Source organism: Lepidochelys kempii, chromosome 5, assembly GCF_965140265.1.
Source record: "Lepidochelys kempii isolate rLepKem1 chromosome 5, rLepKem1.hap2, whole genome shotgun sequence".
In the NCBI taxonomy this organism is placed as follows: Eukaryota; Metazoa; Chordata; order Testudines; family Cheloniidae; genus Lepidochelys; species Lepidochelys kempii.
This window is the reverse complement of record NC_133260.1, coordinates 98,677,857-98,694,826: the sequence shown is the minus strand read 5'-3', so window position 1 is coordinate 98,694,826 and position 16,970 is coordinate 98,677,857. Positions and strand designations below refer to the sequence as shown.

Genomic DNA, 16,970 nt, shown 5'->3' with positions numbered 1-16,970 from the left:
CATGCACAGGAGGCACTGGTCAGTGCATATGTCTGCCACCAGGATGCCCAGTGTTGGGGAAACCTCAGCTGGGGCAAAGGAGAACTATTTACCTGACTGCAATTACTGAAATACAAGTTTACAAATTCCAATGGTCTGAATAAATATTTTACTTCCTTGTTTTTGTAATGTTTTCATATTTTTTCCTGTGAGGTGGCTTATTGTGCAGAAGCACATTTTCAGTGTGCCTTCAGGCTGACTTCTGAAGTTACAGCTGTGCTTTTGCACATGCAAACAAAATCTAAACTGGTTTTCATTTGTAAATGTTATGTGAATGTGTAAATCAAACGTAGAACTGATTCTCTGTGCTCTAAAGGCCCATGACTGAAATGTTTTTGGGCAGACACTTTTGTATAACACTTGCCCATATGATGACGTGCAAATCCTGTGGTGGTGTTAGTCTTCTTTTTTCATAAGGACAAAATTCAGCCTCAGTTCCAGTTCAAAACAAATCAGAGTAATGACTTTGTATGAATTGAACACTTTAGACAGCATGATAGATTTGTTCTGATATAGTTTGCATGCAATAAATGTGGAATATACTCTTGGCTCTTTCCTTAACACCTAGGAACATTAAGCATGTGAACTTTTGTGACCATGATGAACATATTCCTAGTGGAATGAGTGAAAGGGGCCATTACCATTAATTTTGCATAAGTAGAGATCCCATGCAAATGGAGCAAAATAATGTGAGCCAACAAAATTTTGGTAACCAAGTGTGAAACTGTATATGTTAAACTTTGGTGAATCAGGCCCTAACTGGCGAGTCATCTGTACAAATGCCCTGTTTATATGTGCATTTATGGTAATTGCACACGCAAATATCAGCACACAATTGTATGCTCATTTTTGCATATCAATGTCCAACATCCCTTTTTCAATATGTGTAGCTATTTGGCCTGGATTAAAGGATTAATATAATTTTCCAGGAGCAATGTCAAAGATAAGACAGTGGAGTAAAACAAGAGACTCATGTGACCCACAGTCTTATCTGATTATTCATTATTTTGTGAAATCTTAAGTTTGAGTGCCCCTCAAAAAAGGGGCATAGACTTCAACCCAGTTATGAACGCTCTTGTTTCATTTTTAATTGAAAATGACTCAAGGTATATAACAAGTCATATGCCCTGTTATGGCTGACCTTTTTAGAGATGTTTAAATACGGTCTTGTTTGAGGATGCAGATGCTACATTTACTTTTACATCACAAACTATATATTAAACGAAATATAGGATTTGTATGGTATTACTCTGTGAAAATGTAAGTGCTCAAAATGACAATGATGTAGAGGGTTTTCTTGATCTCATTATTACTTGATAAGCACCAACACCGTTTTCAGTGCTGTACAAGACACACACAGAGACATGTCTTTTGCTCCTAAGAGTTTACAATCTAAGGCCCTAATTCAGCAGAGATCAGGCCATCCCTATTCAGCACAGCATTTAAGCACATGCTACATTTAGGCACATGATTACCTTCTATTGACTTCAATGGGACTTAAGCAGCTGCCTGAAGTTTAGTCTTTGATTAAGTGCTATGCTGAATAGGGATGGACTTAACCACATGTTTAAATCCTTTCCTGAACTGGGGTCTAAACAGGCAAAGACTGGATGGAAACAGACCAGTGGGAGTCCAAGATGATTTTGCTGACTTAGGTCGGATCTACACTAGACAAGTAAGTTGACATTACTGTGTCAGTCAGGGACTTGAAAAATCCACACCCCTGAGTAGCGTAGGTAAGCTGATCTAACCCCAAGTGTAGATGGCGTGAGGTTGATGGAAGAATTCTGTTAACCTAGCTACTGCCTCTTCGGACGATGGATTACTTACACGGAGGGGAGAACCCCTCCCCTCAGTGTAGGTAGTGTCTACAGTGAGACACTATAGTGGTGCTGCTGTAGCATTTCACGTGTATACAAGCCCTTAGAGTGCCATCTGCCTCATGGAAATCGTGAGTTTTTTAATGGTTAGGAAGGGCCATTTGGGTTGGGATTTGAGCAAGATCTGCTTTAATAGTGATCATGGCTGCAAAAACAAACTGTAAATACAAAAGGACAGAACCAGAACTGTGGCTACCATATTTGGTATTTGCCAAGATAATTTTTTGTCCTCATGTGGTGGGAGTTTGGCCAGTGACTTGTCCTTTTTGGCAGCTACATTGAGGCGCAAGCAATTCAGGTCCCTGTGGAGCTCCTTTTCTTTCTTGCTGTAGTCACCACTACCTACTTCCTCACTACAGAAAGTGCAGCTTGTCCATCACTCTGACCCGATTTGGCAAGATCTCAGAAGCAGTAAGCTCCTTTCATTTTGACATTAAACACAATTCCCTGCCCACCCCCCCAATACCAAATAGGGATGATGGAGAAGTGTACTGCAGGAAGTCTGTTGCAGAAATCAGGAGTGAATGTGTCACAAATTGCATGCACAAGTATGAAGTGATGCTTGTCAATTGTGCTGGTAATGGTGCCTGGATCAATACACATGTTATCTATGTGTTCCATTTTTGGAAAGTAGTGACCTGGAAGCACTAAACCATCTGTGTCAGGTGACCTAATAATCACTATGGTCCCTTTGACACCAAGAGACCCAAAAGCCATATTGGAACATATAGCATGCAGAATCATCCTTGTGTCCACTGCCTGTTGAGTACTGTACAAGTCTTGGGCTTCTTCAGCATCTCTAGTAGTGATGGACTTTGTTACTTTACCATTGGAAAAGCCTCCAACAAAGAGAAGTGTTTGGGTTGGATGTGCTCCTACACTCTCAGGTGCATTTTTGAACTAAATATTCAGAGGAATTTTACAAGTGACTGCTTGTTGGATGCCATGTTTAGAAACTTTTTCCATAGAAGCACAGGGCACCTACCATTCACCTGTTATTTCTTATATCCAAACTTAGATCCTGTCTGGCACTGTCTCCCTCTGCTGTTTTCACGGAGTTACTGTTGTCTGAGGAAAGTAGGGCTTTATATATCTTTGTTGTAGCATAGACAGAAGAACCACCTTATAGTTAGACAATGATCTTATGTACGTCTGTCATTAGCTGATAAATTCAGTGCCATAAGGTGATTATTGTTGCAGTGTAATTAGATGATTTTGCTTTAAGATTCATTTTACTTAAGTAGGAAGAAAACCACTGAGTGATAAACTGCATCCTTAGCAAACAAGTCTTCCATAGATATTCTGCAGAACATATCATCTCCTCTTTGAAGTGCTACCTCCCTCAGATTGCTCTCTCAAGTGTTTCAATTTTATGGCGTTTATGTCTGTTTTTTTCAAGCAAACAATGCAACAGGATCAATTGCTGGAGGATGTGCTTGCTCTGGTGGCCATGAAGCAGATGAACGTGATGCTCTCTGATCAGATTCAGAGTCTGTTTCCTCCCCTCAGTGGTTCAATTCTGACATGTGCCAAATACAAACTACTTGTGTATTTCTGAAAGCAGCCCCTGTGACAAAGTCTTGATGATGCAGCATCTAAACTAGAAAACTCATTCAGTAGCTGCCAATACAATTCATGTCTCCTGGTTTCTCCTGTCAGAATTCTATCCAGCACTGGTGGCTTTTGACAGTTTTTCACTGTTTTGATTTTCTTGAAAAACACATTTTTCCAGAGTTTAAGGGGAATCTTTTCTCTTTGATCTAGGCTTTTAAGGGGCTTGTATCCTGTGTGTCTTCATAGACTGTAATTCCTTGTGGAGGTAGAATTCCCAAAGTATATTGGTAGCATTACCACCACCACCACTATTCTTCTTTTTATACAAGCATAGAGATTTGTGCTAAGTTAGATCTCTATGAATCAAACTATACCATAGAATCTCTATGGTTAGAAATCCCAAGCTTGAATAATAAGAGTATAGTAGTAGGAGTATACTGCAGACCATCTGACCGTGATGGTAAAATGCTCCGGGAGATAAGAGTGGCTATAAAAATAGAAAACTCAATAATAAGGGGGATTTCAATTATCCTTCTATTGACTGCGCACGTCACCTCACATTAGGATGCAGAAACAAAGTTTCCAGACCCCATTATGACTGCTTCTTGGGGGAGCAACAGTCATGGAACATACAAGGGGGGAGAGGCAGTTCTTGATTTAGTCCTATGAGGAGCACAGGATCTGGTTCAGAGGTGAATATAGCTGAACCGCTCAGCAACAGGTGACCATACAATAATTAAATGTAACATCTTTCTTGAGGAGGGGGGAAAACCAAAGAAACCCTACACGATAGCATTTAATTTCAGAAAGGGGAACTACACCAAAATGAGGAAGCTAGTTAAATGGAAATTAAAAGGAACAGTCACAAGAGTGAAATGCCTGCAAGCTGCATGGAAACTTTTTATAAACACCATAATAGAGACTTGAATTAAATTAAAAAAATAGAGAACCAAAACAATGCCACTATGGGTAAACAGAGTAAAAGAGGCAGCTAGAGGCAAAAAGGCATCCTTTAAAAATTGGAAATCAAATCCTACTGAGGAAATAGGAAAAGGAGCATAAACTCTAGCAAGTCAAATGTAAAAGTGGTAAGTACACAGACCAAAAAAGAATTTGAACAGCAACTAGCCAGAGATTAAAAAACAAACAGCAAAAACAATTTTAAGTACAGCAAAAGCAGGAAGCCTGCCAAACAATCACTGGGGCCGTTGGATGATCGAGGTGCTAAAGGAGCACTCAAGGAAGACAAGGCTTTTGAGGAGAAGCTAAATGAATTCTTTGCACCAGTCTTTACTGCAGAGGATGTGAAGGAGATTCCACACCTGAGCCATTCTTTTTAGGTGACAAATCTGAGAAATTGTCCCAGACTGAGGTGTCAATTGAGGATATTTTGGAACAAATTGATTTACAGTAATAAGTCACTATGAACAGATGGTATTTACCCAAGAGTTCTGAAGGAACTTGTAAGCTGGCGTGGCTGTCCCTCCGCTTCTGCCTCTGACAGAGGCTACGCCTCCTCCTTAGTCTGCTAGCGTCTTTTCCAAGCAAAGAAAAAAAGGTGAGAATTACTGATTTTCAAGGGGGCCTGGCCTTCAAGCAGGGCAGGGCTGTAAACAGGCTGGGCTGTGGCCTGCAGTCAGGCAGAGCTGTAGCAGTTTATTCACCCCGCCTTTAAGTGGGGCTCCAGCAGGAGTGAGCACCAAACACAGTCTGTGGGGCTCAAGTACGACGGCAAGCACCGTTGCTGGGGCTCCAGTAGGGACGCTCGAGGAGCACAGGCATCTTGGGCTAAGGAGGGGGATTACTGCCACCCTAGGGGTGGGATAGTAGTGGGGATGCGGGCCCACCTAACTCCACCGTATCCCAGCTCAGGGCCCTAACAGTGGAAGAGTGATCTGCAACTGGGTCAGCCGGGAATCCACCTGAAACACGCGGACCATGTTTCTGGCATCACCATAGCCAGATGGTAGTCTGGCTCCCTTGGGCTGCTTCCTATTCTCCCCCTCAGTCTCCTCAAGATATTCTGTCAAGGGTAGTGGTAGTAGCTCTTCAGTATTGGGAGTGACAGGGCTCTCTGGAAGGTCAGACTGGTCCTCATGGCGGCAGCAGCAGTTCTCCCTGACTTCTGACTCCAGCAGCGGGGAAGATGCATCTGTCTCCTTTGGCAGCTCCCTCCAGACTGAGTGGCTGGGCTGGGCTGGCCTTTTATATTTCCCCTTCCTGTCCTATCCCTCTGCTTCTAGCATGTAGGGCATGGCCCTCCTCGTTCCACGCACCAGGTGGCTTGTGGTGTCCCCTCCACTTCTGCCTGTGAGGGAGGCCACACTTCCTCGCTACAGAACTCAGTAGTCATGCAATTTCATATTTGAGTGTGATATGTAATCTATCATTTAAATCGGCTTCTGTGCCAGATGACTGGAGGATCGCTAATGTGATGCCAGTTTTTGAAAAAGGCTCCAGAGGTGATCCTGGCAATTACAGGCCAGTAAACCTAACTTCAGTACTAGACAAATTAGTTGAAATTATAATAAAGTACAGAATTATCAGACATCAGTAACATGATTTGTTGACAAAGAGTCAACATGGCTTTTGTAAAGGGAAAATCATGCCTCACCAATCTACTAGAATTCTTTGAGAGGGTCAAAAACACATGGGCAAGGGTGATTCAGTGGATACAGTGTACTTGGACTTTCAGAAAGCCTTTGACAAAGTCCCTCACCAAAGGCTCTTAAGCGAACTAAGCTGTCAAGGGATAAGAGGGATGATCTTGTCCTTGATCAGAAACTAGTTAAAAGACAAGAACCAAAAGGATAGGAATAAATGGTCAGTTTTCAGAATGGAGAGAGGTAAATAGTGATGTCCCCCCCGGGTCTGTACTAGGACCAGTGCTGCTCAACATATTCACAAATGATCTGGAAAAAAAAGGTCAACAGTGAGGTGGCAAAATTTGCAGATGATACAAAATTAGTCAAAATAGTTAAATCCAAAGCAGACTACAAAGGGATCTCACTACACTGGGTGACTGGGCAACAAAATGGCAGATGAAATTCAATGTTGATAAATGCAAAGTAATGCACATTGGAAAATATAATCACAACTATACATACATAATTGGGTCAAAATTGGCTGTTACCACTAAAGAAAGATCTTGGAATCATTATGGATAATTCTCTGAAAACATCTGCTCAATGTGCAGCAGCAGACAAAAAAGCTAACAGAATGTTAGGAACCATTAGGAAAGGGATAGATAATAAGACAGAAAATATCATAATGATACTATATAAATTCATGTTATGCCCACACCTTAAATATTGTGTGCAGTTCTGGTCAGCCCATCTCAAAAAAAGATATATTAGAAATCGAAAAGTTGCAAAGAAGGGCAACAAAAATGATTAAGGGTATGGAACAGCTTCTGTATGAGGAGAGATGAAAAAGACTGGGACTGTTCAGCTTGGGAAAGAGTCGACAAAGGGGGGACATGATAGAGGTCTATTAAATCATTAAGGATGTGGAAAAAGTGAATAAGGAAGCGTTATTTACCCCTTCACATAACATAGGAACCAGGGATCACCTATTGAAATTAACAGGTAGCAGGTTTAAAACAAACAAAAGGAAATACTTCTTCACACAATGCACAGTCAATCTGTGGAACTCATTGCTGGATGATGTTGTAAAGTCCAAAACTATAACTGTATTCAAAAAAGATTTAGATAAGTTAATTGAGGATACAGTACATCAGTGGCTATTAGCCATGATGGTCAGAGATGCAACCCCATGCTGTCAGCGTTCCTAAGCCTCTGCCAGCCAGATGCTGGGACTAGATAACAGGGAATGTGGATCATTTGATAATTGCTCTGTTCTATTCATTCCCTCTAAAGTGTCTGATATTTGACACTCTCGGAAGACAGAGTACTGGGTAGATGGACCATTAGTTTGACCCAGTATGGCCATTCTTACATTTTTATGTCAGTATCAAAATGGTCATTTTTGATTAGTGAGCACTTTGACTGAAGCTGTGTATTGTCATCTCTAATACGAATACTGAACTGTGCATAAGTGTCATTGAACTAAAAAGCTAATTTTTTAGAATATTTCAAAGGCTAGTCTTGTATGCCTAGGCAATTAGAGTTTAAAACCTTTTATTAGGCAGACTAGATGCTACATTATATGTACAAAAACTTACAAATGGAAGCATTGCATTAGTAATTCACATACATCTATATCTACCCACTATGCAGTACAAACTGTCGGAGCACAATCTACTGCTATGGGTACACAACCTTCAGTATGAGACTGATCTGGTCAGAAAGTATCAACTGAAAATATAGAAAACTATTATAATCACTGTGAGGTACTTTGACAATTAAGAATATATGATGTGAAAACATTTCATGCTAATACTGTGGTTCTCAACCCGCAGGCTGCATGTGGCCCAATTAGCACACAGCTGTGACCCAGCTCAGCTGTGTGCTACAGGCCAGCCTGCGTGGTGGGGTCTGAGTTCCGGGCCCCCAGTAATAAATAAGTTGAGAACCACTGTATTAGTATATTGCAAAATTGCATATTGCAGATGCCAAACAACTTCATCGTTTCTGGCAAACAACAACAACAACTCTTGCCCATGCAAAAACCCAAAAAGATCTTTTAATCTATTGTCATTTGGTATCTTTGACCTATAATTTTAACACCTTAATCTGGTGTTTAATTTAAACAGAAAAACTGTAGTCATAGTCATGCTGCAGTGTTTCTGGAACTGCAAAAATGTCACGCTCTCATTCTGGGTACCATTGTTTCACTTCACCTACAGGCCTACAGCACAGCTGGACAGTTCCACATTATACCTCTTTTAAATGTACATAAAATAAGCTTTCAAATGATGTGTAATATGGATGGGGGGGTACGTTAACCTCCAATAATATGACCCTCTTTGGAGAATTGCCACATGCCTATGAAGACAGCAACAGCGTATTCACTAATGACTAGATTCTGCCTGGCTCTTTTGGAAGTGTGCAGCAGTGGGGGGGAAGACAAAGACGACTCTTTCAACCACCCTGGTGTGGCCCATGGAAAATCCAGGCAGGATTACAGTCATTCCCCAATTCCTAATGGATGCACAGTGCCCCAAAAGCAATGCTTAATTTTTGCCAGGGCTGAACCCGGTACCTCTAGGCTTGGCAATTCCTAGCCGTGGCACCTCTGGGCTTGCTGCACCAGTTATGAATGTAAAAAAATTGCTTGAGCCCCAGCATCTCTTTCATTACAAATTAAGCACTGCCCAAAAGGGACAGGAAGGTAGGCTGTGACCTCCAACTGACCTGTGCAGGCAGATGACATACAGGAAGGAGCAGGCTGCAAGCCACAAAAGGGTGTGGTGGCATGCATGATCCTTGTGTGGGTTGGGGAATTCTGGGAGGCAGTCTGCCTGCCAGTGCTCTTCCTTCAGCAGTTTTGCACTCTGGACTCTGTGTAACTGGCACAATCTAGCCCTTATTTATAATGTTTTCAGTAGCGAGTACTAAGGTAATGTTCAGAGTTTCCATTTAAATCTCTGTTGCTCATTACTTTATCAAAATATTTTCCTTTTAGGCTAAAAAGTCTCAGTCTAAAGATGAAGAAAAGAACATGGGCACTGTTCACTCTTAAATGAAGTTATCTGGGCCAGAATTTGTTACTCTGGTTTTAAGTGCAGATCTTGCTAGCAGTTTGTTTGGAAAACAACTGATTTTGAGTTTTATTCTGTTATACATTTCACAGATAAATTTGGTCAGCGAGCATTTGTTGGCAAAGTTTGCATGGATCTCAATGAATTTGTTCCAGAATACAAGGAAAGCACTGATGAATCTGTCAAGGAGACAGAAAGGTAAAATGATTATACTGATAGTGTTATCTTTAAAAATTGTATTTTTAATAAAAGTGAGAGAGCACAGGAAGGCTAGTTAAGAATTAAGCCTAAAACTTTAAGGTGTAGGAAGTAACTTTTATTCATCCTTTAAAAAAACAACAAAAACAAACATCCGATTCTCCTCTTATACCAGTTTTCCACTAATGCAACAAATCTGCGTCAGTGGAATTGCTCCTAATTTACAACAGTGTAAATGGGAGAAGAATCTGATCCATACAGTGCACATGTATGAATTCGTGAGTACACATGCTTCTTTTAATGACTGTTCTGAAAAGGCTGAGGTTTAACATGAAGGACCTGATACAATCATAGAATCATAGAATATCAGGGTTGGAAGGGACCTCAGGAGGTCATCTAGTCCAACCCCCTGCTCAAAAGCAGGACCCATCCCCAATTAAGTCATTCCAGCAAGGGTTTTGTCAAGCCTGACCTTAAAAACTTCTAAGGAAGGAGATTCCACCACCTCCCTAGGCAACGCATTCCAGTGTTTCACCACCCTCCTAGTGAAAAAGTTTTTCCTAATATCCAACCTAAACCTCCCCCACTGCAACTTGAGACCATTACTCCTTGTCCTGTACTCTTCCACCACTGAGAATAGTCTAGAACCATCCTCTCTGGAACCACCTCTCAGGTAGTTGAAAGCAGCTATCAAATCCCCCCTCATTCTTCTCTTCCGCAGACTAAACAATCCCAGTTCCCTCAGCCTCTCCTCATAAGTCATGTGTTCCAGACCCCTAATAATTTTTGTTGCCCTTCGCTGGACTCTTTCCAATTTATCCACATCCTTTTTGTAGTGTGGGGCCCAAAACTGGACACAGTACTCCAGATGAGGCCTCACCAATGTCGAATAGAGGGGGACGATCACGTCCCTCGATTTGCTCGCTATGCCCCTACTTATACATCCCAAAATGCCATTGGCCTTCTTGGCAACAAGGGCACACTGCTGACTCATATCCAGCTTCTCGTCCACTGTCACCCCGAGGTCCTTTTCCGCAGAACTGCTGCCTAGCCATTCGGTCCCTAGTCTGTAGCTGTGCATTGGGTTCTTCTGTCCTAAGTGCAGGACTCTGCACTTATCCTTATTGAACCTCATCAGATTTCTTTTGGCCCAATCCTCCAATTTGTCTAGGTCCCTCTGTATCCTATCCCTGCCCTCCAGCGTATCCATCACTCCTCCCAGTTTAGTATCATCCGCAAATTTGCTGAGAGTGCAATCCACACCATCCTCCAGATCATTTATGAAGATATTGAACAAAACCGGCCCCAGGACCGACCCCTGGGGCACTCCACTTGACACCAGCTGCCAACTGGACATGGAGCCATTGATCACTACCCGTTGAGCCCGACAATCTAGCCAACTTTCTACTCACCTTATAGTGCATTCATCCAGCCCATACTTCTTTAACTTGCTGACAAGAATACTGTGGGAGACCGTGTCAAAAGCTTTGCTAAAGTCAAGTTACAATACATCTACTGCTTTCCCTTCATCCACAGAACCAGTAATCTCATCATAGAAGGCGATTAGATTAGTCAGGCATGACCTTCCCTTGGTGAATCCATGCTGACTGTTCCTGATCACTTTCCTCTCATGTAAGTGCTTCAGGACTGATTCCTTGAGGACCTGCTCCATGATTTTTCCGGGGACTGAAGTGAGGCTGACTGGCCTGTAGTTCCCAGGATCCTCCTCCTTCCCTTTTTTAAAGATTAGCACTACATTAGCCTTTTTCCAGTCATCCGGGACTTCCCCCGTTCGCAATGAGTTTTCAAAGATAAAGGCCAATGGCTCTGCAATCACAGCCGCCTGTTCTTTTAGCACTCTCGGATGCAACTCGTCCGGCCCCATGGACTTGTGCACGTCCAGCTTTTCTAAATAGTCCCTAACCACCTCTTTCTCCACAGAGGGCTGGCCATCTATTCCCCATGTTGTGATGCCCAGCGCAGCAGTCTGGGAGCTGACCTTGTTAGTGAAGACAGAGGCAAAAAAAGCATTGAGTACATTAGCTTTTTCCACATCCTCTGTCACTAGGTTGCCTCCCTCATTCATTAAGGGGCCCACACTTTCCTTGGCTTTCTTCTTGTTGCCAACATACCTGAAGAAACCCTTCTTGTTACTCTTAACATCTCTCGCTAGCTGCAGTTCCAGGTGCGATTTGGCCCTCCTAATTTCATTCCTACATGCCCGAGCAATATTTTTATACTCTTCCCTGGTCATATGTCCAACCTTCCACTTCTTGTAAGCTTCTTTTTTATGCTTAAGATCCGCTAGGATTTCACCGTTAAGCCAAGTTGGTCGCCTGCCATATTTACTATTCTTTCGACACATCGGGATGGTTTGTCCCTGTAACCTCAACAGGGATTCCTTGAAATACAGCCAGCTCTCCTGGACTTCTTTCCCCTTCATGTTAGTCCCCCAGGGGATCCTACCCATCTGTTCCCTGAGGGAGTCGAAGTCTGCTTTCCTGAAGTCCAGGGTCCGTATCCTGCTGCTTACCTTTCTTCCCTGTGTCAGGATCCTGAACTCAACCAACTCATGGTCACTGCCTCCCAGATTCCCATCCACTTTTGCTTCCCCTACTAATTCTTCCCGGTTTGTGAGCAGCAGGTCAAGAAAAGCTCCCCCCCCCAGTTGGCTCCTTTAGCACTTGCGCCAGGAAATTGTCCCCTACTCTTTCCAAAATCTTCCTGGATTGTCTATGCACCACTGTATTGCTCTCCCAGCAGATATCAGGAAAATTAAAGTCACCCATGAGAACCAGGGCATGCGATCTAGTAGCTTCCGCGAGCTGCCGGAAGAAAGCCTCATCCACCTCATCCCCCTGGTCCGGTGGTCTATAGCAGACTCCCACCACTACATCACTCCTGTTGCTCACACTTCTAAACTTAATTCAGAGACACTCAGGTTTTTCTGCAGTTTCGTACCGGAGCTCTGAGCAGTCATACTGCTCCCTTACATACAGTGCTACTCCCCCACCTTTTCTGCCCTGCCTGTCCTTCCTGAACAGTTTATAACCATCCATGACAGTACTCCAGTCATGTGAGTTATCCCACCAAGTCTCTGTTATTCCAATCACGTCATAATTCCTTGACATCACCAGGGCCTCCAGTTCTCCCTGCTTGTTTCTAAGGCTTTGTGCATTCGTATATAAGCACTTGAGATAACCTGCTGATCGCCCCTCATTCTCAGTATGAGGCAGGAGCCCTCCCCTCACAGACATTCCTGCCTGTGCTTCCTCCCGGTATCCCGCTTTCCCACTTACCTCAGGGCTTTGGTCTCCTTCCCCCGGAGAATAATGAATTAGATTGGGCACCAGATTGGGAAAATGGATGAATGCTGATCTGGGAGCCATTTTGTGAATATACAGGTCACTACCCTGCAAGTACTTGAGCACATGTGTAATTTTACTCCTATAAGTAGTCACACACATGCTTAAGTGTTTTGCAGGATCAGGACCATATTGGGAATACAGGATAATGTAACATACAGCAATCTAAATACTTTGTGGAGTGAGTCTGGAATTTCCACATTACTTACGTAGGTTATCCCAGGTGAATGCTAGTAAAATCTTTTTACCACTGCAAATTTTCATGGATTTTTTTTAATGGCATATATTTAAAGAAGAGGTATTTTTTAAAAAAAGGTTTAAAAACTGGTGTTAGTATTGTACTAATGTTTTTTCCCCTTGGCTGTTCACCCAGGTTTCCTTAATACCAACTGCAGAAGTATAGGCATATGAGCAGTGGTTCTCAACTTATTTATCATTGTGAGCTGCATATGTGTCCCACACTGTATTACCTGGGCCGCAGGGGCTGAGTGGTAGGTCAGCGGTAGCCCGGATCCCAACCCCCGCTGTGTAGAGCCGGGGGGCTGCCTGCCTCAGATCCCGGACCCCCCACCACGTGGGGCCAGCTGGCCGCTCCAGACCCCCAACCCCACGGCTGCCCCGGACCCCCGACCCCATGGGGCCAGCTGGCAGCCTCAACCCTGGACTCCCGCCATGTGGGGCGGGCTGGCAGCCCCGACCTGACCCTGACCCCGCCATGCTGAGCGGCGGGGCAGCCTGGACCCCACTGTGCTGGGCAGCCAGGAACCCGGACTCTGCCATGCGGGTTTGCCTTGAGCACCCAGCTGAGCTGGGCCACAGCTGTGCGCTAATTGGGCCACAGGTTGAGAACTGCTGCATTAGAGAGAGAGGACCTTTAGTTCCGGTTCTTGTTTAAAACATCAGAATGATCTAAAACGGCTTTTCTGTACATTTCTGTCATGTTTGAGATTCAGTATCTCAAGACTATAATAAGAATGGATACTCTATAATTTTGGAAAAGAGGAATTCCAACTCTCATGGATAAGATAGCTGTGTCCAGCCTGGAAGGTTTGCTTTTGTGTGACCTGGACTTCAGCCATGAACTGTGGGGGAAAAAAAACTCTTCCTTTCTATTAAAAAAGGAAACTTTTTTGGCATGTTCAACTTAATTTTTTTAAAAATATGGTCACGATTTGAGAACTGCTCAGAGTTTTAGAATATTAGCGGTAAATTCCTGAGCATAGTTAGGTTAGGAAGTCAAAAGAATGAAATAAATGTGGTTTACCACATAGTCCCATAATTTATCACATAAATTCCAATAACTTACAGCGAATTGCTTCGATCGCATATATGGAGGTGATATATAAATACCTTGCATTTATCTTGTACCAAAAAGTGTGGAGAGAAAGTGGTAAGTGGGCAGAACTGGGAGGAAAGTAGGTGGGAAAGTCTGAAGTCTTGATAAAAAAAACCGTATTTAAACCTGAAACTACAGTAGATGAAACTGATTCGTTTCAGTTTTCCTTGTAAACCCCTGAACTGTCCAAGATTTGCAAGAACCTCTGTCCCTGGTGAACCTCTAGACACCAAGGACCTTTTCTGCCGCCACCCTGACACCCACTGGGTGGGTCCCCAGGAACATTAAAATCCTGTCTCCCTGCATCACAGGCCCTCAGAATACTCCCACCTTCCAAAATGTGGGGACATGGTATGATCTGGGGGCCAGCTTTTGCTCAACTCTAATGTCCTGACCTGATTTTAAAAATGTATATATATTTGTAGAGACACTTGTGCTTTACTCTATTGTTTTGAATGGAACAAATAAATCCACATTATGTTTTCAAATGTGTAAATATTGCACACTCTAAAATGTACATAAATGCTCCCTGGAAAATAAAAGGATACCCCTCTGGGCATGTTAAGTGAATGAAGGATAGACCGTCTATCAGTTTAAATCTCAATATATGTAACTACTGTAAATGAAGCATAAAATATTGCAATGTTCTAAAAATAGGATTTTAAATAATAGAATAGATTCTATGCTCTGATTTAAATTCATGTGCAGCCAAAATTAAGATGTCTTTTTTTAATAGGGCTGCTATAGCATATAATCATGCTTTCCATTGATTTAGTATAACATGTATTTGGTTTCCAGTGAGAACACAGAGTAATTACCACATGTCTGGGGTTAATTACTACAAGTGATAAAACTTCTGCATATTTAGGGCCGGATTCTCAGCTGGCGAAAATTGGTGTAGTTCTGCTGACTTCAATAGATCTATGCTGATTTACACTTGCTCCGAAAGTGGCCATTACCATTTTCAACTTTCTACGTAAAACTGATTCACATGTGAAGCACTTAATTAAACATTAAAGGTAAATATTTTTCCTAGATTTCTTAATTTATTATACTGGTTTTACTTTTTTCCCCTTCAGGTTTGTTAGAGAACTACTAGAAAAGAAAGTAAGTAGAGTTGCTTTTTTTTTTTATCAGCAGCATAACTTACATACTGTCGTGTACTTTTTTCCCCTATTTGCTCTGTATGAAATGGCAAAAATTCACTTCTTTGTTTATATTCACTTTTGCATTCCGTTTTTTCTATGGCAATAAAATGAAGATTTGGAAGAAAACAATCCAGTTTGAATGAATAAAATTGTTAACGCTAGTGACAAATCAGTAAAGATAGATTCATTGACCAATTATATCCTGAATCTGCACAAACCTGTTTGGAGCTGTGGGTTTGAGTTGGCAAATGTCAGTGTGACACCATACATTCAATATTGTTTGGTCAGAGCACTGCAGAATACTATACTTTGAAAAATAATTTTTATTTTCTTAAAAACTGCTCAGCTTCCTATAAAGAACAATTCTATGGTCATAGGAAGAAATAAGCTAATAAATTATTTCACTGTTTATAAACCATGCTATGAAGAGAAATCTTTGTTTAACTCAGAAAAAAATAGTTGTGTTTTAAGATAATGGCAGTATGGTGCCACAACTTTACACTGAAGTTAATAATCCTTTTCCACATTAGTTTTTTGGATCAGTACATTCGGTCACGTGTGTGAAGAAGATTCTAAAGAAAAACTGCAGATATATTTTATGGCACTGTTACTATAGTCAAGGAATGTTACGGCTTTTCCTTGTTACATTTCTTTTTTCAGTGGTTTCATTTGTATGACACTTGTTGCCAAGATTTCAAGCCTGATGCCTAAAGTTAGGCACCTAAATCCATATTTACTTACCTAAATATAGCTCAGTGGTTTGAGCATTGGCCTGCTAAACCCAGGGTTGTGAGTTCAATCCTTGAGGGGGCCATTTAGGGATCTGGGGCAAAAATTGGGGATTGGTCCTGCTTCTTGCAGAGGGTTGGACTAGATGACCTCCTGAGGTCCCTTCCAACCCTGATATTCTATGATTCTATGAAATCAGTGACCTGATTTTCAAACTGCAGCTGGGAGCTGAGGTGAAGAGACTGCAGGCCAAAACATCGGGCACTTTCTCTAGTGGTGTCACATGCACAGCGACAGGCTGGCATGCTGCACGTGAGGGCCATGTTCTCAGGGAGAACAGTAGTTGCCAGGCACTTGCCCAGCTGCAGTTTGACTGTTATGTGAATGTTATGCTATTTGCTATTCTGTTGGCAATCTTCAACCCAAAATGCCGTGCTTAAATTTAATGGCTAATTCTACTTTGTTGAGTACAGTTATCTTAGAGGCCTAGAGTTTAAGGCCAGAAGGGACCAGTAGATCATATTATAGTCTGACCTCCTGTATATTATAGGTCACAAATGCCTTCCTTGCTTGATATGTCTGGTCATCTCACTAATCTTCCTGTCTATGGAAGCCAGGAGCCAGATTGTAGCCAATACACCTGCATAGAGTGGAGAAACTGGAACAAGAGGAAGGCACAGGAAATCCGGTGCTTCCTGGAACTACCTGCAACCTGCATCAACCCCTACTTCAAGCTGTGTCTTAAGTCATGTCTACACGGTGATAAAAAACCTGTGGCACCAAGTCCAAGAGCCTGAGTCAGCTCGCTTGCACTCACAGGGCTTAAGCTGCCTGACTAGAAATAGCAGTGTAGACATTCAGGCTTGGGCTGGAGCCCGGGCTCTGAGACCCCACGACCTGAGCCCAAATGTCTGCTCTACTATTTTATAGCCCCACAGCCCAAGCTTCACGAGCCTGAGGGGCCATACACCGGGTATTTTATTGTAGTGTAGACACACTTAGTGGCACAATCTGGATCATAGAAATCAGAGATGGGAAAGGCCTATTAAATTACCTAAT

General features: G+C 42.5%; 1 protein-coding gene across 3 annotated transcripts in view; it reads left to right on the top strand.

The window, feature by feature from the left end:
* Positions 1 to 16,970, top strand: part of GDA (guanine deaminase) — a 58,356-nt gene that overhangs the window by 16,864 nt on the left and 24,522 nt on the right. For all 3 annotated transcript variants that reach the window (XM_073345145.1, XM_073345143.1, XM_073345146.1), the window contains exons 5-6: positions 9,228 to 9,333; positions 15,114 to 15,141. In XM_073345145.1, coding sequence (XP_073201246.1) covers positions 9,228 to 9,333; positions 15,114 to 15,141 — 134 coding nt within the window. The remainder of the gene's footprint in view (positions 1 to 9,227; positions 9,334 to 15,113; positions 15,142 to 16,970) is intronic.